General features: G+C 30.2%; 1 protein-coding gene and 1 long non-coding RNA gene across 2 annotated transcripts; one reads left to right on the top strand and one right to left on the bottom strand.

Moving 5' to 3' along the window:
• The first annotated feature begins 2541 nt into the window (after nt 1-2541).
• On the top strand, nt 2542-11073 carry LOC128285231 (uncharacterized). Its single transcript, XR_008275674.1, has 5 exons — nt 2542-2638; nt 3105-3189; nt 4775-4853; nt 9385-9437; nt 10858-11073. It is a non-coding gene; the product is annotated as an uncharacterized LOC128285231 (long non-coding RNA).
• Nucleotides 11074-23211: 12138 nt separating this feature from the next.
• Nucleotides 23212-25222, bottom strand: LOC108477117 (probable pectate lyase 5). Its single transcript, XM_017779573.2, has 4 exons — nt 24928-25222; nt 24087-24827; nt 23868-24006; nt 23212-23794 (listed from the first exon to the last, which is right to left on the bottom strand). The coding sequence occupies exons 1-4, from the start codon at nt 25143-25145 to the stop codon at nt 23573-23575; spliced, it is 1320 nt and encodes a 439-aa protein (XP_017635062.2). The 5' UTR covers nt 25146-25222; the 3' UTR covers nt 23212-23572.
• Nucleotides 25223-25593: the final 371 nt, after the last annotated feature.

Below are 25593 nucleotides of genomic sequence, written 5' to 3'. Positions count from 1 at the left end.
TAGTCAACAAATTGTTGATATTCTAACGAAATCTCTAACAATAGGATTGTTCTCTCGGTTTAGAAGTAAGCTTGGGGTTTGTTCAATCAAAGAATTGTTAGGAGAAAAAGAATTCGAGAAGAATGTTAGAGTATTAGCAACTAAGCTTAGCTATTTACAAAACATAGTTTAACAGCTTAGTTGAGTATCTAATACTCTGACACTGGATGGTTGCCCATGGTTTTTTTAACAAGAAGTTACTTTTTTTTTCAAGAATATAATGGCGAATTTTGACTGACAAACTATGTTTTTGGATTATTTTTCCAAAGGTATCCCTCAAAGGAAACAAAACAAAAGTTTGGATCATTTTTCCTAGAATTCATCCCAATACTCTTTTACCCTTATCTACACCTGCTATAGACGACACTGCAGGACAGGGAAGAAGAGGAGGAATGCTGGCCTTAGTGGAACATATACTTGGTGCAGCTAAAAATTACAAAAGTAATAATTCAATAACATTCTACACTAAGTCAAACTAAAACAATACATATATACAAATTTATTTAAATTTTGATTAACTTCACATACCAGCAGTTATACATTAAACAAGAAGTTGAGGTATAGCAATAATTGTGGGTGTCACACCAATGCTAAACATAGCAGCAACGGTTGAGGGAATCACCCTCAATGGTTCAGCTTTAACTATTATTGTACTACGGGCACCCTTTGTGGTACTAATAATAGGTGGTAGAGAAGAGCTTAACCAATAGATTTTGAGACCCATTGCAAAGGAATTCCCTTCCAACAATTAATTTTAGTTCTTCTTAGGGCTTTTCTTCTTCGAAATTGATGAAGATCTTTGTCGTTTGGTACTTTTTACTAATTGAATTCTAAATAAACTTAAACTTGATACTAAATTTGAGCTTGTAGCAACAATTGCGGACGTCGTAACAACACTAGCAGTAACGATAATGGTAGTAATAATCGTAGGTATGATACTAGGATCACTGACAATGACCACCTCCTCGTCATCTGCTACACTTTTGGGAGTAATTGTTGTTGGCTTTCCCCTACAAACACCTTTACTGCTACTAGTACCACAAATTGTTGCCATTTCTTCTTGCTCTTCTTGAAGATTGCTACCTGAAAAACCAAAAAAAAAAAAGTATTGATATATATATAAAACAAGTAAAGAAATATCACAAGACTTTACACACATCAGAACTTGTGTTAGATGAAAAGTTAGTATAAAAAAGTAGCAACTCATCTAGATGCTCAACAATCCACATGTAAACATTCAGAGGTTAAACTTTTACCGTTGAAGGATTAGTCATTCTTCGAGTTGATAGCGTCTGACCTTCACATTATCAAATTTTTCCATAAAAAAACACATAACCTGCACAAGCAAGGCATTTAATTAGAACAAAATTATAGAATACCACCAACAATTGAATCAATGTTGGAACTTGCATGAGATCCAGCATCCCCGGATGAGCTTTTTCCTTGCTTATATGCGTATCTTTTTCTTTTAGGTTGACTCGTAGGCTCCTCTCCTTCCTCTACCCCTAACAAATTCTTATTCTGATATTCCCACTTTTGTTTCGCACAATGGGCATAACTAATTGGAAAATCCTTGGGTTCACATTCCACACCCAAAAAATTTTTTCCTAATTGCATCCCTTGCATCATGTGCCTAAGCTTTACTATAGGGCATCTTCAGCTTCCCACTCTCCATAACGTTTACATCGATCTCATCCCAACCATTTGGACTTTTCCCCATCAAACAATATCTCCAAATGTTGTGTAAACTATAACTATCCTCAACTTTTAATGGTGAACTTTTGCATAAATGGAGATATTGGTCAAGCTCCGCTTTGGTGTCTAAGATGCGATTCGGAGTACTTCGGTCACTCAAGGGTATACACTAGGATATTGGATGTAATGCCCCATCACTTGATCTAGTCATTGGATCCGAATTTGTGATGTCGCATTATGTTGCCAAAGCAACTCAAGTTAACTTACTACTTAATCACATCATTCAATGAAAAGTAGTCATAAAAATCTATTTATTCCTTCAACATATTATTACACATTCATTATTTATGTATAAAATCTTAATTTATCAAGTTACGGGGTAATGCTAAGTCAATTTGAAAGTTAGAACTCAAATCCAAACTCAGTTACCAAATTTCGTTGTTGTGTCTCAATATGTCTCGTGTAATAACCAGATTTAGACCCTAATTAGAACGGTGGTTTCGGGATTAGGAATCCGAGTCTAAAAAATATTTAAAAATTATTTTCTATGTTTATTTTGTGTGAATTTATATCTGTGAAATTTTTGTGATTTAATTTTGTCGTTTGAGTGTCCGATTAAATAAAAGGACTTAATCGCGTAAATTAAAAATTGGATAGTTTAATCTATAAGGGCCAAAATGCTATTGGCTTTTAAAATGGAAGCCTTGATGTTGCAATTAGCCCATAAATTATTAAGTGGACGGCAATACTTTAATAAATTAATATTATAAACTATTATAATATAATATATATCATAAAAGTAAAAAAGAAGCCTAATTCATATTATGTTCTTTGATCGAAACCAAAATAAGAAAGACAAAAGAGAAAATAAAACCTAGTTCAGCCATTCTCAAGCTCGATCAAGGTACGTGCTTAGCTCGGGTTTTGATAATTTTTACGTTTTTGAAATCATTGCTTAATAATCTTCAAGACACATGCTTTAATTTTTTATTTTAATGAATATTTTGAGTTGTACCATTATTGAGAGCCTGTGATTTTTATTGTTTGATGATGAAATATGAAAGATATGTTTTAGATTAACATATTTTGTATTGGAGTTTTTGATGATTTTGAGTAATTAGAACTAAATCGTAAAAATAATAATTTGAGGGACAAAAATGTGAAATAAATGAAAAATATGGGCTTGTATGAACACTAGGAGTATTCGGCCGGGTATCTTGAAATTTTGAATATTTTGTGTTTTGTGCAATAGGGACTAAATTGTAAAAAAGTGTAAATGTCAAGGGAAAATGGTAATTTGCCCATTTATGTGTTTTTGGACTAAATTGAATGAAAATATATTTGAGTGAGCTTAATTTGAATATGTTTAGATCAAGAATCAAAGAAATCGGATTTGGATCAGGGGAAAACAAAAGTCGTCGACTAACTATCCGGTTCCGTTTTATATTGTCCGAGGTAAGTTTATAAGTAAATAGAAGTTGTTAAATTTCAATATATGTGATTAATAGATAGTTATATTTATTAAAAGTAAATTACAAATCGATATTGAAAATGGAAATAATCTATGTTTGATAATAAGTGATGAATAAGTTTAATATTAAGTTTAATATTAAAAGTGATTACATGAATTATATATGCTAAAATGTTGGTTATTTGTATATTAATTACAAGTCTATTTTCGGCTAAATGAAATATGTAAGTGACATTTAAATGTGAATTATGATTAAATGTGTATATATATATTCGATTATTTAATGATAATGTGATTTTGGTTATGAATGATAATTTTGCTAATGAACTTATGTACAATTTGGTCGATTTTAAAGTTGATATCTGGAAGTATATGTGGTATCGATATGTGACTTCGATATATATGTGTGAGTAAGTCTACGTTTAATACGTTGGCATCGACATGTGACTTCGATGTATATGTGTGCGAGTAAGACCATGTTTAATACGTTGGCATCGATATGTAATGACCCGAATTTTACCGATGCCGGAAAAGTATATTTTCGGGTCTTTATTTCTGAAAAATAGATTCGTAAATATTTATTTAAAAATATTTACGAAGTTAAGTGAATAGTCAATTAAAGCTTAATTAAGAGAATTTAGCTTAATTAAGAATAATTAAGTATAAGGATTTATTTGAATAAAAATAAAAGTTTAATTATAGAATAAAGAAAAGTGAAGGGACTAAATAGGCAAATAAGCCAAAAATGGGTGACAAATTTATGGTTAAAATAAGTTAAATGTGTACAAATATAAATGGTACACATGTATTATACATGTGTATTTACTTATTATATAAGTAAAATAATAATAATTAAAGTTTATTTTATTAATATTATTTTATATTAAATAAATAAATAAATAAAAGTTATGACAAGTGTAAGGTGATAAATGAATACATGTGTATTAATAAATATACACATGTATAAATAATAAATATTATAATAGTTTAATAATAAAAACAAAGAAATATATGAAATAAAAGAAATGAAAAGAGAAACAAAGCAAACGAAACAGAGAAGAACAGGGGAAAGAAAGGAAAGAAAGAAAGAAAGGAGAAAAGGGAAAATCAAGGTTTTAAAACTTTAAACTTTAATAGATAAGTCAATCAAGCCCTTTTTACTTAATTTTGATATTTTAGAAGTTTTAGAACAATGTTTTGATGAAATTAAGTTGATATTTTGAAGGTTATTAGATTTCTAGATATTATTCATGTTAAATAAAATGATGAATTATGAGTTTTATTGATAGGAATTTAAGTTAGAAGTGGGAAAAGGATTAAATTATAAAGAGAAAGTTAAGTTTTGACATAGTAAGGACTAAGTTGAAAGAAATTCAGAATTTAAGTTTTATGTTGAATATGAAAAGCTGGAATTTATTTTAAGCAAGTATAAAGATGAAAACTTAAGTTAATTTTGAAGAAAAAGAATGGTTATGGTGGAAGGACTAAACTGGAATTTATGAAAAAGTTACATAGAAATCTTAAGAATGTGATATTAATGACTTTAAATGAATGTAAATTTTTCCGTAGCTAACGTAGCGCCGGAAATGTCATCGAAGAAGGGGAAAGAGAAAATGAACGAGGATATCGAGTAAACTCGAGAATTACGGTTTGTATTTCTATAAACCGAATCTAATAATTATTTGTTGAATTTATTATTTATATGAATGGTAAGTATTATTATTATTATTATTATTATTATTATTATTATTATTATTATGGTATTGAATTGAATAAAAATTCATGAATTATTAGTGATTATTGATATTGAATAGAATATGTGAATATTGAGTGGAAAATTGAAAATTGTATATTGCATTGAAATTGATTTGCATGTGGATTGATATGGAAAAATGTATTAAATTGGATTGAAACTAAATTACAAATGAAATTGAAAAGTTGAAAGTTTATTGAATACCCTATTAATTGTATCGGGCTAGTCGGATATAGTTGGCATGCCATAGGATTGGAAGTGTTCAGGGATATTCCGACTGTGTGTCGATGAGACACTATATGTGTCTGTAACAACCCCTACCCGTATCTGTCGCTGGAATAGAGTACGAGGCATTACCGAGAAGCACGAAACACTTATAGATAATTTAAATACATTTTCATAACAACTTGTCTCGATTTCATACTATTTCGTATTTAAGCTTTATTCACTAAAGTCTTTGAAATATCATCTTTATGCAAATAACACACATGAGGTACATAATTCCGTAGTTATAAATGAACACATTTATCAAACATATTCCATGTTTTTATATATATATATCATAGTCTCAAATTTACATGTATCAATTACTATCACTTCCTCGTATTTCAGACAAATACGTGTAACAATTCATAAATATGCAATTCACTAACTCTTCCTGCCAATTACGATTTAAATTGCCAAATCACTTATTGAGCCCAATTTCAATGTACACTAAAATCTATCATATAAATTTGGATGTACGTATTCATCAATAAATTCCATGTACAGATATCATCATCTCTTATTTCCACATACATTTACTTTCCACATTCATGAATTCAAATAGCATATACAAGACATACCAATGTATTTCAGGTACGTTTTCAAGATATTTCATTTCGAACTCAGATTATTTCATACTAGAAGTTTTCTCATTAACTCATTTGGAATACCAATTCATACGGATAATACACTCAAGGCGTAGAAATATATAATCACAAATGAACTCATTCATCAATCGGGTTTTATGCTCATGTCTCATCAACTCGTATTTCCTTATGTCACATAATTCCATGTAATACTTACCAAACTTTTTCAAATTAGTGAACATCTTACGGAATTGGTCTGCACCGGTATGCACTGAATTTCACTGACAATCACTGATGCCATAGCATAGCTATGGTCTTTTCACTAGAATGCCATAGCTCAGCTATGGTCTTACATTTTATACACATATCACAATCGATGTCTTATCTCATATATGGTCTTACACGAAATCACTTGTCACTTGTAGCAAGCTATCACTATTCATCGATCGGTAGCCGAGCTACCATTTTCACTAATCAAGTAGTCGATGATCGGCAGCAAGCTACCACTTTTCATTGATCGGTAGCCAAGCTACCACTTTTACTTGCCATTTGTCCTTGATCGATAAGTGTAGTGAAGCTATCACTTATCACTTTCATTTGTCCTTGATCGATAAGTGTAGCTGAAGCTATCACTTATCACTTTCACTTATCCTTGATCAAATAAGTGTAACCGAAGCTATCACTTATCACTTTCATTTGTCCTTGATCAGATAAGTGTAACCGAAAACTATCACTTATCACTTTCACTTGTCATTGATCAGATAAGTGTAGCCGAAGCTATCACTTATCACTTGTTGCCATGGTCCAACCATGGTCTTTTCCTTCAATTCATCTTGTCACTGAATTGTAATGCTCAATTTGATCATTTATTCAATTTTCATGTTTTTACATTATTCGCGATTTTATCATCAATACATATAAAATAACACATCATGAAATTCATAAAATTAACAAATGGTCACTAAAATTTAGTTATACAAACTCACAAGTACGATTTTTGTATTATAACGATATTCATAATTTCATAATAAATATTCCAAATAAAACATTATATCATTTCTAATTCAACATTTATCGATTATAATCGGGCATGTGATCAAGTCATTCATATATATATATATATATTTACTTTTCCTCCTTCTCCTCTCCATCCACATCCTTAGTATAAATAACACACTTGTAAGTAACATCATCCATAATTTTCACTATTTACTTATGTGAATATTCAAGCTGTCCATCCGTGTCATAGTCACTAAATCATTTTTATCTTGAGCTACAGAACTTGAAATTAAGATCCATAAATTTTCCCAGAAACTAGACTCATATGTTTTCTTTCCATAAAAATTTCATAATTTTTGGTTGGGCCAATTAATACAGTTTATTCATTGAAGTCTCCCCTGTTCTGCTGTCTGACAGTTCCGATCCTTCTTCACTAAAAATTAATTATCTTCTTGTACAGAATTCGAATAATGTCTTTGTTTGTTTCTATTGAAAATAGACTCATTCAAGATTCTAAACATATAAATTTAAGCCCCTAATTGTTTTTATCAAATTTTTGATGATTTTTCAAATTCAGAACAGGGGAACCCGAAATCATTCTGACCTTGTCTCACAAAATTTATCATATCTCATGATTTACAATTCCATTGCTTACATAATTTCTTCTATAAGAAACTAGACTCAATAAGCTTTAATTTCATATTTTATTCATCCTATAATTCCATTTCTACAATTTTTGGTGATTTTTCAAAGTTAGACTACTGCTGCTGTCCAAAACAGTTTTAGTGCAAAGTGTTGATTTCCATTTTTCCCCAAATTTCACAATTTATACAATTCAGTTCTTACTCAATTAACCCCTCAATTATGATAATTTTCTAAATTAATACTTTTCCTAGACATTAGAAGTTATTTTATAACTATTGAAATTCAGAATTTCCACATGAAACTTTAACTTCAAACTCTTTTACAATTAGGTCCTAAAAATTCACTTTCTATTCAATTCTTTCAATAAAATCAGCATATAAACAATCTAAAGCTCTAATTCCATGCCAAATCATAATATAGTTCCAGCACATATTCATATCAACTTTCAATTTCTTTCATAGAATTAAAAACTAATGAATTCAACAAGTGGACCTAGTTGTAAAAGTCACAAAAACACAAAAATTTCAAGAAATAATCAAGAATTGAACTTACTTGAAGTAAAAATATGAAAAAACAGTTTGAAGGAACTCTTCCATGGTGTTTTTGCTGATGAGAATGCAGAAAAATAAAGAGAAATCTCGATAATTCCACTTTAGTCCTAGCTTTATTAAGTAAATTTTGCAATTTTCCAATTTTTCCCTTAATTCTCCTTATTTTCTTGCTGATTTCATGCCTTTCCGTCCAGCCCAAAGAGACCTTGGGTCTATTTGCCTTTTAAACCCTCTTTCTTTTATCATTTAAGCTATTTAATCATTTCTCACAATTTTGCATTTGATACAATTTAGTCCTTTTTGTTCAATTAACTATCAGAACTTTAAAATTTCTTGACTAAACTTTAATACTAACTTATTAATGCTCCATAAATATTTATAAAAATATTTATGGCTCGATTTAAAATTCCCGAAGTCTTAATACCTCGTTTTTCGATTCTAATTATTTTAATATTTATTTTTAGTACGCTATTCACTATTTAAAAATTTTTTTTTCCTAACTTCACATTTAACTTATACTCACTAAATTAATAATATTTCCTACTCATTTGTCGGATTTAGTGATCTCAAATCATTGTTCGACACCATCGAAAATTAAGTCATTACGATTGTCGACTCATCACATCGTTAGGATTTGTTCAAGAGGTACTTCTGCACTGACTGTTATTGTTACTATTCCGAATTTGTTCCGATGAGGTACTTTGTGTACCGCCACTGTTACTGTTACTGTTACCCTTACGGTGTATTCCGGCTTCGACCGATGAAACACTGTATACTATCCCCGGTGTGTGGGTTGGATCCGTGTATCCGTCCAGGTCCGAGTCATGTTAATAGGGGTAATGAAAAGTATTAAAGACTGTCTGCTACTGAATAATTTACTGTTACTGAATAAATGACTAATACTGAATAAATGAATATTACTGATTAACCGATTATTATGTTGGATCGATGCATGAACGATAAAGATCAATTGGTTGTTACCAAAGAATATTGATGTTATTAAAATGAGATAGTATGAATATTGAATGAAAGGTGAATAATATTATTACTCAAATGAATTGTAAATAAAAGTCTTGAAAAACTAATTGTTCTTGAATAATGGACTGCTCTTGAATGTCCGAATGATATCGAACACAAGTTATTCTTGAATAATTATGAAAATCGACGGATAATGAATAAACATTGAAACTGTATACATTTCATCGAAAGTGATTAACAAGATCTTAGCATTATATTTCAAAACAAATGATTGAACTATTAGGAGTAATAGATTGAATTCTCAAGGTTCATTGATATATGATTTATTATTGACTTAAGTATCGGTTTATAGAAATACCACTGAGTTCATACTCAGCGTACGGTTTGTTTCCATGCAGTTAGGTTAAAGACAGATCGTCGAATCAGCATCATAAGCCGATCCCGAACTCAAAAAGGTAAAGCATGTTAATTATCGGTAATGGTATGTACCTAGGATGTCTTAAGTGTGTTATATTGGATTGTGATTGTAATAGTGAAATAAGTTAATTGATAATTGATAATAATACATGATAAGTGTTTAAAGTTAAGTATTAGATAATATATAAAATGCGTTTGGATTGGTTTAATATTGGTATTTGTATTGGTTGTGGATTGAAATTTACAGGATTGATAAATTTTTAAAATACAAGGTTCATTTTGAGTTCACATAGTTTGTCACACAGGCGTGTGCCTTGGTTGCCACGGCCATGTCTTAAAGTCAGTTTAGCACACGGGCAGGCCACACGGATGTGTGTCATGGCCGTGTGTAAAAGTCAGTGTTGCACATGGGCTGAGGACACGGGCGTGTCCCATGCCGCACGGGCATGCTAAATTAGCCCCACGGGCGTGTGGTACTATTCAAAAGAAGAAAATTTCAATTTCACAAAAAATTTACTAAGCTTTAGGATAGAATCTCGATTTGTTTTAATTACACTTGTAAAGTACTGTGGACCCATTAAAATTATATTTAGATGGATTTATTGCATTTATACTTGTTTATGTGCAAATGTACTGTAATGACTGGTAATACTCTGTAATCCTGTTCCGGTAACGGGACGGGGTTAAGGGTGTTACACGATATGTGACTCCGATATATGTGTGCGAGTAAGACCATGTTTAATACGTTGGCATCGATATATGACTCCGATATATGTGTATGAGTAAGACCCTGTCTGGGGCAGTGGCATTGATACGTGATTACATGTAAGACCACGTCTGGGACGTTGGCAATGTACGGCATATGTGATTATCCGAGTGTCCTATTCAATTTCAAATGGTTCAATAGGCAATATTAAGTTAAGATCGAATGAAAAATCGAGCTAAAAGGTTCAGGTATGTATTCATACTAAGTTATGAAATTATGGTAAGTTAGACACTTGAATCAGTGATATAAATGTTATTTGTCATTGTGAATTACATATATGCATATGTAAAAGTATACATTCGGTTTAACAATGTATTCATAATGCAAATAAAAGTATATGTGTATATGAAAATTATAATTGGTTAAATGTTTAGTATATGCAATCTTGTAAATGTGATTTATGTATATTCGTATATGAATGAGTATATTCGACCAAGGGTTTATATGTGACCTTAGAAGTGAAAAAATAATTATGATATTAATTACATGTGTATTTATTCTATTTAGATTTGATGCATAGTTATATGTTTGATAAATGCATATTTTTGCAAGTTTGAAAATGTATCTGAATATAATATAATGATTCCATTTTGTTGTAATGAAATATAAATGTTATTGAGTTACTTAATTGCTTATGACTTACTAAGCTATGAAAGCTTATGTGTGTGTTTATGTTTATCTTTGTTTTATAGATTTTGGAATCTAATTACGAGCTCGGGGATCGTCAGCAAAGTCCATCACACTATCGACTTTTTTTGGTATTTTATAAGTTTAAACTTGGATCTATGGCATGTATAGGCTAGATTACATTTAGTTAAGTTTGAATTTGAATATGTATTAAGCCATGCAAATATGGCTTGTTTATTTTATTAGGCTCGATTTTAAGGTTTGATCAAATTTTGGTTATAATTAATATGGTTGGAGTTTATTTTGGTATGCATATTTTATGATATGTATGATTTGTGTTTTGGTGATGTGTTTGTGATGCTGATTGTAAGATTGAAAAAGAAATGTGTTAATGATGAATCATAATCGGCCATGGAAGTAGCTTATTTTTGATGTATGATTTGTGGTATATTTTGTAAGGTGATTGATTATAAAATTTGGCTTAAGTGAGGTTAATGTGGTTGATAAATATGGATAGGTATGATGTTTAAGTATAAGCAAGCTTCGATTTTAATATATATGTGTGAAGTGGCTGGCACTTTTGGTAAGGGTTGTCTAAGTATGGTTTTGGTTTAAATCTATTTTGAAAACATCGAGCATGCTATATGTGAATGATATATTTAACATATTAATGATGATATAGTCACATGATTTAATATGATTAAATAGGTGAAATGTTGTGTTAAGTATGTATGGTGAGATTTAACATGTTTGTTCGAGTATGATTTAAATTAATATAATTATATGAGTATGGATTTGTGATAATTAAAAGGAATATTTAATTTTAATATATTGCTTGTTATGTGATATAAATATGAATGTATATTTAATATGCCGTATGGATGCTATAATATAGAATAATATATATATATATATATATATATATGTGAAATATGATTGATACATATAGTAATGGGGTGAGGTTATGCCAAAGAATATGTAAATGGTATATTTGGTTTGAATGAAATTATGAATGTATATTTTTGAAGAGTGGATGTGTAATGGAATAGATATAAATATAAGGTTATTACCTTTAATCATTGTTTATAAATAAGATGTTAATCATAATGAATAGTTCGTGAAATGACTATGTTTAGATTTGGCAAACAAGGTGAATTAACTTTCAGTGGTTGTATAATAATTGAGGTATCATGTATTTGATGAAAAGTTGGATGGCTTTGGTTATATGGATTTATATATAAACTTAGCCGAAAATGTGGCTATTAAATTAGTTTGAGTATGACATTTGTTAATTTAATTGATATGTGCTAGTAGCATGTCAAAATTTGAGTTGATATGCTATACATATGCTGGATGAATAATTAATATATTATATATATATATATAAAATGATGTATTGGTGTGAAGGATAAAATAAATGTTTGATTATATAGTTAGGTAATGTGGCAAATGTTTCATATGTATAAAGTGATAGAGCATAATAGAAGTAGACAACAAACAAGGCATATGTGTTTGCATGTTTTATATATGTTTGGTTAAAGATTTAACAAATGACCATATGAATAGTAACTTTTTTTTTTTAATAAAGTTGCATGTATGTCTGATCTAAGTAATTAATAATGAGATGTTTATTTACATGTGTCTATATCTGGCCATTTGATAATGATTATAGTTATATGTTATCTAATTTATGTGTAACCTGTAAATTTGGTTTGATTTAATATATGTCCAGTTGTGATAATTTAAGATGAATAATTTCTATGTGTATTTATAATTATCCGAAAGTTATGTTTAGTTAGTAATATGTCGTAACCCTTTCCGACGACGGTTACGGGTTAGGGGTGTTACATCTCAAGACACTAGAAGTTGGGTCTCGAGGCAAAGTCCTACATGTCTTGAGATTGGGTTTCGAGACAAACCTCCCCTATTTTCTTATCTTAGCTTTGATCTTGAGGCTCAGAATACGACAAAACTAATTTAGCTTTGATGTGCCTCTATCTCAAGACATAGATGAAATTGTCTTGAAACCTAATGAGAATAGTCTCAAGACCAAGATTGATAAAACATCTTGGATCTTAAAATTTGTTCTTAGAACCTCGAGATATGTTCTTGTCCTAAGACTCAATGGATGTTTGCCTAAATTGAACATTTCAAAGTAACCAAATCATAACCAAAACTTATTCAACTTACCTAAACATTATAGAGATTCAATTCAACCAATTGGCACATGCAAAACACAATTATACTTCATCAAACAATAGCCTTCAACACATCAAAGCATAGCCAAACCATTTTTCATATCCACACATACAAAAACATTACCTACCAATTAAAGGATGAAGTTCAACTTTTAAAACCCTATAGGTCAAATTTTAAATAGCCAAAACATTAACTTAACACCAAACCACGACAACTTAGTTACATGCCATATAACCAAAACACGCACACACATTTACATACAAAAGAGGTAATTAGATGATTTCCGAGTTAAGTTGTTGAGTTGGATCCTTAACAACTTCAAACTATGGAAATCCTTGTCTGAAACATATGCTCGAAAATAAACATAACCATACACTGAGTATTGAATACTATGTGATGCTAGTATAATTCAAGTTCAATTTATATTAAGATTAAATTAAAGTAAATACATAAACATGACTTTAACTACATTACATTATCACATGATTGATAATCATATAATTCCCAAACTTTCTCATTCAATGCTTATTTTAATATTTCATAATTTCATATCATGATGTACTCAATGATTCAATATGTCATTCAATATCATTTTTAATGATTACTTTTTTCGGCCCTTATTTCATAATTGAGGCTACTCACGACCCTTTAAGAATTGGAACTAATAAACCATTGGTATTGGTGACCCTATGGCATACCAACTATACTCAAACTACGTCTAACATTGTTTAACGGGACATGATCATTATTATCATCATAATAACACGAATCAACATGGTAACAAGATTCAAATGCTTATATCCATATACATGTCAAGTATATATGGTCATACATATATAAAGCACAATTCAAGAATTCCTAATTAATTCAATAATCACAATGTCAAAATCATCATCTCATAGTTTTTGGTAAAGATAAGATTACCTCGATATTTATTTCATATTTGTTTATAAAAATTAACTAGTCTACAAACAAGTTATTGTAAGTGAATTATAAAAGCACAAACTGTAGTAGTTAATCAATATTTGTCTTTTCATTTCCTTTTGCCTTGGATTGTCTAACGTCATCTTTCACTATGTTCGTTAATACAGTTTCAAAATGATATCAGTTTCTCAATTAAATATACATATTAATAATAATTAAATATGAATGCATTTTATTTATTTTAGTCCCTATAAACCTGATATCCAAAATGCTCGTAGCTTTTCATTTACTTTATTGGATTGAAAATCGATTTCATATTTCTTCACTAGGGACCTTAAGCTTTCAATTCATGACAATATTTTCTTCACTACTAAATATTATAAGCAATGCATTTATATTGGAAAATTGTTTGAAAAATTAGTAAAATATAAGCACTCAATAGAATTATTTTATGTTGTTTAATAAAAGTAAATATATATTTTAAAATTTAGTTATTTCTTAGTTTTAATCTTATTAATATAATACTTTATATTATTTTGAATAATTTTGGATAAAAGTTAAATATGATAATTTTGAATATCCATTTTTTTAATAAAAGGATAATTTATTTTAGATATTTTAGTAAAATAAAATCTAACTTAATATTTTCAACATTTAAGTGACAAGTAACTATTTATCTATTTATCTTATTCAACACTTTTTTTGTTGAAAATTATATATTAAATAAAAAATTGAAATAATTATCAAACACATTTAAAATATTAGATGTTAAAAATTTCATTTTAATGAAATAAAATTTTCAATGATTTATCAAACCCATCTAAGAGCTTCATTTGTCGAAATTTTAACTGTGCAACATTTAATTGTTTTATTATTTGCTTCAAAACATTGCTTTAAATAATATATATAAATATATATATATATATATATATATATATATATATATATATATGGTATTATGCATGTATCACTCTAACTATGCGCACTAAATGCGTAGGTATAAATGTTAAAAATGAATTGATTGGGTTTGCCCAAAATATTGCCCCAATGAAAAGATGTAATCAAACCCAAAGGCTGTGGCCCAAATATAAAATAGCTTCTCTACTAAATCCATCCATTAAATTTTTTTTAAATTTTTTTTTAAATTTTTTTTAATAATCTTATTATAAATTCTGATTGTATCTAATTTTTTAGTATAAAGCTTAGAATTATCTATAATCTCTTTCTAACCCATAAATAAGAAGATAATGCCTTTCAACACACTCGAACTCATGTCCTCTTACATTGCCAATAATACCCATACTAATCGAGCCAATACTGAATTTTGAAAATAATATTTAGATATAATGTGCATATATAAATTATATATTAGATACTAAATCACATAAACATAACTTTTATAAATTAATAAAATTTTTACAAGTGATGAAATAATTGATTAAAATGTAAAATATCTTTATTATTATTACCATGATACCATGCTATTTTATTTTGATATTAATAAATATTTAACTTAAATTATAATAAAAATATAATAAATAATTATGAAATATGAATTTTAAATAGTTTTAATCAATCAATAAATTATTTATAAAATCTAATAAGTATGATTTATGATTTATAGTTAATATAAATGAGAGGTAAATTTATGATGTAATGCGCAAACTAATTTTTGAAAATTCAAAACTTTCCAATTTAGCTTAAAAGCTAATTTGAATGCGGATTTAGTAAGTTTAATGTTAAATACACCCTTAAACTTACAAGTTACAATCCACCCAACTTATGTGGTCCAAGCTTGGGTAAAATCATTTCGGATAAATATGAGTTGGCTCAATTACTGTTTATATAGAAAATATTACCAAATAACTTATATTAACATCATCTTAAAATATATAATTTTAGATACCAATAAGTAGTGTCATATCATCAACTTTTAAAAGACATATAAATGTTATTATACACTCATCCATATACAATATGTTTTCCACCTTACTTAAAATTAATAAATTTAAAAATATTAAAATCAATAATTAAAAATAAAAAAAACTAATAAAAATCATAACCAGAAAACTGAAAATAAAAAATTGAAATAAATAACTAAAACTTAAGAAAAATTAAAAAAAATAGCAAAAAGAAGTTGAAAATTGAAAACTATTTTGTGGTGTTATCAAACTTTGGTATTTAATTAAAATTTTAAAATTAAAAATTATCTGCTTAAAATCTAAAAGAATTAAAAAATTAGTTGCAGGAAATAAAAGACTGTTAAAATAAAATAAGAAAACTAAAATGAATAAAATATTATAAAAGAAGAAAATATGTTTATTTTAAGAAATTTTAATTATTTTTAATTAAAATTAAATTAAGTTAGAAAATATATTATATATGAATGGATTTATAATAATATTTATATATCTTTAAAATTTGATGATATGATATTATTTTATTGATGTCTAAAAATTATATATTTTAAGTTAATTAAGATATAAGTTATTCTCTAGTATTATTTTTTATTTAAATTTTTAGTTATAAAAATCTAAATATTAATATAATTTTTTTTAAAAATAAATATTGTTTATATAGTAAAAGAACTTGTGATTTCATTTGGACCTACCGAAGAGCCAACTTTTGATAAAAGCAATTATTAAATTAGAATTTGATTCAACTTGATCCCATCAAGAAACAATATGCATGTAGAATTATTATTTAAATTCAACTTCATATTTTTATTTATTCTTTTGAGTTAAATTTGATTATTAAATTTTTAAAAAGAGTCAAATGGTTTTTTTTAATGGAAATGTAAAATGTTATCTAAAATATTATTTTTTTAATGATATTTGTAATACCCCCTACCTGTATCCGTCGCCGGAATAAGGTACGAGACATTACCGAAACTTACGAAACCAATTTCCATTTATCCAAACCAAATACCATTTATTTATCGAAAATTATTATTATGTCCCTTGGATGGGCTTTTGAAGCCCAAATTATGCATCGGGACCAGACCGGAACCAAATCAGAATCACAGGGAATTTTTCACAAAATCTCAAAATCATACTTACTTTAGCCATGCCCATAGCTAGGTTACAAACATCCATTTCCATGTAAACAATAGTGTTTAGTTTATACATGCCATTCTTTCAAAATAAGTTATTTTCATATACTAAAAGATATGGGTTGATAGTGTGATAAGGCTCCGACTAATCTCCGACCTTCGAGGTCCCGAGCAATACAAAACAGGGAAAAGAAAAACAGGGTAAGCACATGGTGCTTAGTAAGTTCATGCAACAGGAATTATACTCACCATACTTATACATCCATCATTTAACAACACAAGCACACATCCAATTCACATAAACATATACCCATCACATACAAACTCAACTTTTGCATTAGTTAAGCATCATTATATAAATTCAATACAAAGATAAATGATTGATGAGCTCATCAATTCCATAATTTTCATGTTCTTCCATTTCTCATATTTATCCCGTTGAATTTCTTGGAATTTCGATGGATATTCAGTAGTACACTTTTGTGTACAATTCCAGGTCCATCAATTCGTACACATATGGGTATACCTTTTTTTCAGAGAGTACACTCCCACGAACCTCATTTCTTACAGCGGGATTACTAGTCCAGGCTAAATCCCCTGTATCATATGCTCAAAGAGTATTGTCGGGATTACCAATCCAAGCTAAATCCCTTGCAATGACAATTACTCTAATGAGCTTAATTTGGATTACCCGTCCGGGCTAAATCCATTTCACGCATATTCTTCGAGAGGGCTATATCATTAGGATCACCCGCCTGGGCTAGATCCTTTGTACCATCAATTCCCTTTTTAGTGATCCATCAAAGTCCACTTCATTCAACCGAGATTTATTTCCCCTTTTTATCGAGAATTATCAATTTTTCATCAAATACACACAATGAACATCCAAACCATATTCACATCAATAAACATACATTCCAAGCATTTAAGAATATAATTCAAGTTACACAAACTCACTCGTAATAATTTGTAGTAGTTGTAGAGATTTCAGGGACTATTCGACAACTTTTTCCTTCCCTCGTTTATCTTCATTTTCTTGATCTATAATATAAAATTTTCCATTTATCAGCATCTAATTTTAATCTAATTTATTTCACAATTTATACCTCTTAATTTTCAAAATTGCATATTTACCCCAAATTTTACAATTTTTACAATTTGGTCCCTACTCAATTAACCCCCCAATTGAGCTGATTTTTCCTCAATTAACACTTTATTATATCATCTTAAACTACTTCAAAACCTTTGGAAATTAGAATTTTAACATCAAACCTTAATTCTAAACTTTTTCACAATTAAGTCCTAAAAATCAATTTCTACTAAAAACATTTAGTAAATCCATCTTTTGATGAAATTAAAACTTCAAATCCATGTTTATTCATCATAAAATTCTAGTACTCAACCATGGTAACTTTCAATTTCATCCATAAAATTAAAAACTAACGAATTTAATAGTAGAACCTAGTTGTAAAAGTCCTAAAAACATAAAAATTACAAGAAAAAGACAAGAATTAACTCACTTGATGCTGAAATTATGAAATACCAGCTTATAGTACCCCTCCACTTTAGTCTTAACTTTATTTAGTTAATTATGCAATATGCCAATTTTGCCCTTAAATCATCAATTTTCTTGTTGATTTCATGCCCTTGCCGTCTAGCCCAAATAATTTTGGGTCTAATTCCTTTTAAATCCTTTTTCATTAGACACTTAAGCTATTTAATCATTCTAGCAACTTTTACACTTTTTTCAATTTAGTCCTTTCTATTTAATTGACTACCCAAACGTTAAAATTTTCTATCGAAATTTTAATACCACAATACCAACATTTCATAAATATTTATAAAAATATTTTCGACTCAAATTTACAAGATAGAGGTCTCAATACCTCTTTTTTACCTAATTTCTTCAATAATTTTTTTTTCTAATTAACCACTAAATCGATAAAATTTTTCTATTGATGTTTTCATACAACTTTCCTATCATATTAATATTCATGTAATAATTTTAAAATAAATATTCTTTTAAATCAGATTTGTGGTTACGAAATCACTGTTCTGATAACCCTGAATTTAGGCCATTACAATATTGGTAAGGCAACCTGTGTGACAGTATACGTGCACCGTATGTTGACATGAGATTATTTGTATGATATGTCACATCAACAAAAATTTAAAAGTTATAAAAATATCCAAAAAAATAAAAAGCGTAAACTACATCTAATGTTACTAAACTATTAGTAAGTTTACATTTTAGTCACTCAACTTCAAAATGTTACGAAATAGTTATTGAACTATCCGAAAGTTTTCAATTAAGTCATTAAACTATTTGAAAGTTTTTTTATTTATTTAAGTCACTAGGCTGACAATGTTTTTTTTTTTTTTATAGTCTGGCTAACAAGCTCCAAATGACAATTTGAAAATCAATAGGATGAAACAATACCCATCGATGAATAGAAGAACATCCTTTAGATCCAAGTTGATTTGTAAGTCAGTGTTAGAGATCGGAGAAGAAAGTTGTTTAGATTTTGGTTCACAAACTCGTAACATTCAAAGTTGTTTCGTGACAAAAAAACTGAACAATAGAAGAGAAGAGAAATGAGAGTTTCCGGTTGGTGTAAGTGATTTGAATAGAGAAAGCCATACAACAATGATTTTAACAGCCCAGTGGCTTAAATGAAAACTTTCAAATATTTCAGTGACCATTGTGTAACTTTTTGAATTGACTAAAATAGAAACTTACTAATAATTTAGTGACCTTGAAGTGATCAAAAGTTACAAAATGTTCATTGAACAATTAAGAAGTTTTCATTAAGTCACTGAACTATTTGAAAGTTTTTATTTGAGTCACTGGGTTGCTGAGTTTTTTTTTATTAAAAAAAGTCAGATTAGTGAGTTCCAAGCAATGATTTGACAGTCGGTACAGTGGACCTGTACCTATCGATGAGCAAAAAAACATACATTAGATCCAAGTTGATCTAATGATCAGTGTCAAAGAAAACTTTTTGAATTTTGGTTAGTAAATTTGTGGCGTTCAAAGTTGTTTCATAAAAAAATTGAACTATAGAAGAGAGGGAGAATGAGAGCTTTTGATTGGTACAAGCAGTGCGAACAAAGAAACCATACAATAATGATTTTAACTACTCAGTGACTTAAATGAAAACTTTCAAATAGTTCAGTGACCATTTTGTAAGCTTTTGAAGTTTAGTGACTAAAGCATAAACTTACTAATAGTTTAGTAATAGTTTAGTAACCTTGGGTGTAGTTTACCCTTAAAAATTTAACGTTTTAATCAGTATTTTCGTTAAAATAATATCAAATTGTCTCTTTTTAAAAGGCTGATGGTCAAATTCAGCTTTGTTTAAAAGATTGAGAGTCAAATTTAACTAAAAAAAAATTCAAATTAACAAAAAATGTAAATGTTAAGAGTTAAATTTATCATTATGCCTATTTTAATTTTATAAATAAAAACCCTAGCCGCTCAATTTTTTCAAACCAAATCATTACTTTTCTGGTGGTGGAGCCAAACTTCAGATTAGTTGTTGGTTGCAACTTCTTCGACAATATTCTTTGGTTTTTAATTTTAATTCACATTATCATGGTTTTTGTTTTGTCTACTCTGTTTTTTCTAAATAATAATAGCTTAATTTTAATTTTTAGTTTTTAGTTATGTTCTCACAAATATATAAGATTTGTCAAAGTAAGAGTATCGATCATTTGTCAAAAACCGTTTTTGGGGTTCATTGTCAAGTTGGTATAATGATGACAAGGTTATGATACGATTTTCAATAGTTTTGATCAAGGTAATGATGCATCTTTAATTTGTTTTTAAATGATTTTAGTGTTGTGATTATTGCCAGTTTATTTTTTTTCCTTTTTTAAGATTATACTGCAAACATTGCATTTATGCTTAAGAAATTATTTTATCTTTTGTACTTTTGTACTATCTCTCGTGTCTTTATATTTTTATTATTAATGGTAACATTTCCTTAAAAAAATTTGTATCCCTTCGTAATCATTCTTTTAAGTGAGAATAATCTCCAATCAAGCGTATAGCACATGGCAATGAGCTAGTTTTGTTGTTTCTTTTACCCCAAATATTACAAAAGCCATATTCTGTACCAAAATCGTAGACCTTGATAGTTGGGCAGGGGGAGGCCTTGATCGTCGCCGTGATCTCGGTTAGACGGCTACTTAGGTGGGGTCAACCTTGCGGCTGCCACTGCGAAATCCTGTGATTGGAGGCCAGAGTATATCTACTCATTCGAATCTTAGAAAATCTGTGGCAATATCACCCAATTTTGATTCCACACCCTACAAGGAATTTTTGATGGTTCAAAAATGCTCTATTTGATGCCTCTTCTCTTCTTTTTCTTTTATTTTGGATACAAATTGACGTGTCATCTTTGATAGGCTAATTGTAGTCGCCATCCAATTAGACTTCCCCACGCACTAATCTTCTCCCACATGGTCGGGACCATAACTTCTGCATCACCAAAATAATGTCATCCTTTAACATTCAACACCAAACCTATTCCGAATCATTAATAATGGCATATTATTACGTATAAAGGGAAAGATAGAAAATTTTTTAGATATCAGAATTAAATTTTAATTATTATGATAGTAAATATGTAATTTTACCATTTGAATCGTCTATATTTTTATAATTTTAAAAATTAAATTAAATTTGATTTGTATCATTTTTAAGGGAGGTCAAAGTGTAATTTTAATTTTATTAATTTAAAATTTTAAAAAATTTAAAGGAACTAAATGGAAAATTTTCCATTTTAGGACACTTGGCTACCCTTGATTACGTATATATATTTATTCAAATTAATCAGAAATCCAACTTGGAAGATTTTCTTCTAATAAACCTCTAAACCGAATCTGAATTTTTTTCAAGCTGGTCAAATGATAAAAACATCCCTCCTAACACTTGTCACGTTAACATATTATGCACTTTCTTTTTTCCTTTTTGGTATATTCACATGCTATGTTTTATGATCATAAAGTGATGTTACACACATTATTTTACATTTTTAAAAAATTGTTGGTAAGCATCGGACATGAGTGAGTAATGGTGAAATACCATACTTTCTGGAGATAAAAGATGGTCCTGGTTTTGGTTAGGAAGGTGGTGTCTATATGCAACATCATGCTGCTGTCTGTATTTAGCAGAGAAAGAGACCCATTGTGGGGAAAGCAGTTCCAATTCATGTCCCTGTTTGAGAACCACTCACCTTGTTAATATTGTTGGAAATACTCCTCACCCACTTGGACCAAAGGGGTCCCATTTCTTTCAAGTTTCAAGGCAGCCATGGCCCTTTTTTTTGCATCATATATACTCTCGCTACATCTATGTTTTCTGATACATAAAGAATACGATATCTAGCCGACCAAATGAGAATCTGAAAGTGTGATCTGACAGCAGGGCCAAATGTACCCTAGAGCCCTTCAATATTTGAACACTTGATCATATATACACGTATGATATCCTATACGATGTATGCATGGCAAGGAGAGGCCTGTTCCACTGTTCACCATTCAAGGTCTGCATGTGCAAGGGATAGTGTATGAAGGAACCCGGGAGTTGGGGTGTCTAGCTCCTCATTAATAAAGAAAATGACGTGTTGAACTTGGAAAGCTTAGTCACTTTTGTCAAACATCTCCATTATAACTTATTACCAATTTCAAGTTTTGATAAAGTGAGCCGCAGATTGTTTTGACTTGAAAAAGTCGAATTTAGATACAAATACTTAATTCAAGTAGTTTACAAGAACAATCAGGCATGTTTAAAATTTAATTTGTTTAATTAACTTGATAAATGAGTTTAAATCCGAATTAGCTGAAACAATTGATATCTATTTTGTATTGAATTTAAACTCAAGAAAAATATATTTATACAATCTCAATTCTCAACGATTATACCGTGATTTATGCATCGGTGAATGAGGACTAATTGCCGACGAATTGTGTGGATTTATGTGGATGGCTTTGAGTGGAATCCCATGTTTGAAAATTTTGTTTTACTTTGTAAAGAACCGATGATGATTTAGTGGTGTGGTGGAGCCAATTTAACTCTATATACTTTTTATACGAGTGGTTGTTCAACTTTCCTTCTCACTCAAATTTAATTCGATAACAGTTGGAATTCATGCTTTTCCATCAATCTACCCTTTCAATTCTTTGTTTCATTATTTTTAAGCTCAGTTCGTAATTATGATAAAGGGATTGAAAAGAGATGTTAATGGAAAATAAATAAACGTAAACTTGGAATTTTAGTATACATATATCAACACATCTACACTTGCTTTCTCAAAGTTCATCAAGATTCTATAATAGAATCCCTAGATGTTCTAAGAGAAACAGGCCGAGGTTGTAATAATCATCACAGATTCACTGTTGAATGAACAAACAAAGGAAAAACAAAAAGAGGGGAGGGGGGAAAGCCGATTAAATTAATCCTATTGGTAGACTTTTCTTCACCTTCACCTTCTTCATTTTCTTTTTCCTCTAAGAACTGAATTTAATTTGCAGTCAAACACCATTTTCGACCACTTGGTAATTAACGAAGTGTCGTACGTGTTGGATCATATATGTCTCAATCAGCAACGAGAACCTTTCTTGCAATTAAGTGAACCAGCATTAGTGGTTATGGTGGCCACCAGTGAAGATGGCCTAGCACCCAAGCTCGAAGCCTTGGAATAGCTCGACGAGGCACCGGCACCCGACCCCGTGAAAAATGCACCGTTCACCATCAGGTCGCCTTCCGATCTCCAATTCCAGTTCTTCCAGTCACTCTCTGGTGCATCTTCATGCTTGGTCACCTGCATGAAAAGTAATCAAAATTTTACTGTAAATGAATTAAATAAAAAAATATTGTTAATTAATGGTTTTTACCTCTTTGCTGAATCTGTCGTTTGGTGCTGTAAATCTGTTGCCTTGGCTGTTAATAGTTGGGTTTGCACTTCCTCCAATGGCATACATTTCCCAATGGGTGTAGTCATTGTTAACCACATGGAAATACCCATGTCTACATCTGTAAATAAAAAAATAAAAATTAGGATACTGGGATTCAAATCTTAAACTTTTTGGATATTTGAGTATGAGATTGTTTACCTTGGCATTCTTTGGACAAGCCCTTCACCAAAGTGATTAAAGGCTATAGTGACTTGCATGTTCTTGTCTTGAGTATAGGAATCACTGTGCCCCAAAAGCATGACTTTATCATGGTGAGTCATGTAGTTGTTTGAGATGGTGATTGCGGTGGACCCATGAATGGCATCAACCAGGCCATCATTGCAGTTGGACAAGGAGTTATGATCCACCCAAACATGGCTACCACCGAAGATAGACACACCATCCCCATCCGATATGGTTCGCCAACCGTAATGCCGTGGGGAGTCCCTCACCATAGCATTCCCTCCTTGCTTGCAGTCATGGATGTTGAGTCCATGAATGATAATGTTGGTCACATACTGAATGGTTATACAAGGACCCCCTGCAATGTGAACACTGGCACCACGCCCATCGATGGTCTTGAACGAGTTCATGAGCAGTTCCTCCTTCAACCGGATGGTCATGTCCCGGGCAAAAATGATCCACAACGGTTCATCTTGAATCACGGCATGTCGTAAAGTTCCCGGTTTGGGGTTCACAGCATCATTGTCACTCGAGTCAGTGACAACATAAATCTTACCATCTCTTCCACCAATGGCATTCTTGCCGAACCCAATTGCACAGTCTGCTAGCCTCTGGCGGTTCTTCTCCCAGTTAGGGTCACATCGCCAGCAGTCATCAATGGGGTTGCCGGTGCCGCAGGATAGATATCCAAGGTTCCTCCTAGACGCATTGATGGCCCTGCCCCAACAAAAACAACAGTAATAATAAAATGTTATTTCTACACAAAATGTGACAATTTAGACACCATGACATAAAAATGGGATCGCAGTTTATTTACCTATGCACATCTTGGACAACAAGTTCAGGGTCTTGAACAGGGGAAGAGGAAATGGGAGAGGGGATTAGGAGAGAAGTGAAGAGGAAGAGGAGAGAAAGGGAAGGGAGTGGCATTGTGGCTTTGAGGGTGGTGTTTTGTAATAAGAGGGAAGGAAATGGTTTGAGCTTGAGAGGGAAGGTATGGGCGTGGGGGGATTTTATAGAGGGGAGTAAAGCCATGCTCGATGGCGCGATTAAATTAAAAAACAAGGTAGGGCCGACTGTCGTCCATGCTTCGTGATTTCAGGTTTTACGGGATTCCAGTTGGGTAGTTTTAGCCGTTAAGCAAGGCCTTGAATAAAGCTGTCCCCAAACAATCAAAAAAGAACAACACTTGGGGGGAAAAAAAGGTTGCTCTATTATAGTCATATTACAAAAAATTCTCTTCTCTCTATTCATTTTTGGCGTTTTCCATGATTTCTCACCCTAAGCTTGACTGACTATCATGCAACTACAATAATGCAAATAAAACGAGGGTTGGTAAAGTAATTCAAAATCCTCAGCTTTTCGTATCATTCATGTCACTATTTCTGTTTTTCAATATTTACTTACCTACACATTTCATTGACTTTTACTGGACTTTATCATTATCTTTGGTTTATTTGGTACATTTTTTTTTAACTAAAAC

This window comes from Gossypium arboreum, chromosome 12, assembly GCF_025698485.1.
Source record: "Gossypium arboreum isolate Shixiya-1 chromosome 12, ASM2569848v2, whole genome shotgun sequence".
In the NCBI taxonomy this organism is placed as follows: Eukaryota; Viridiplantae; Streptophyta; class Magnoliopsida; order Malvales; family Malvaceae; genus Gossypium; species Gossypium arboreum.
The sequence above is the reverse complement of the archived record's forward strand: the minus strand, read 5'-3'. Positions and strand labels throughout refer to the sequence as shown.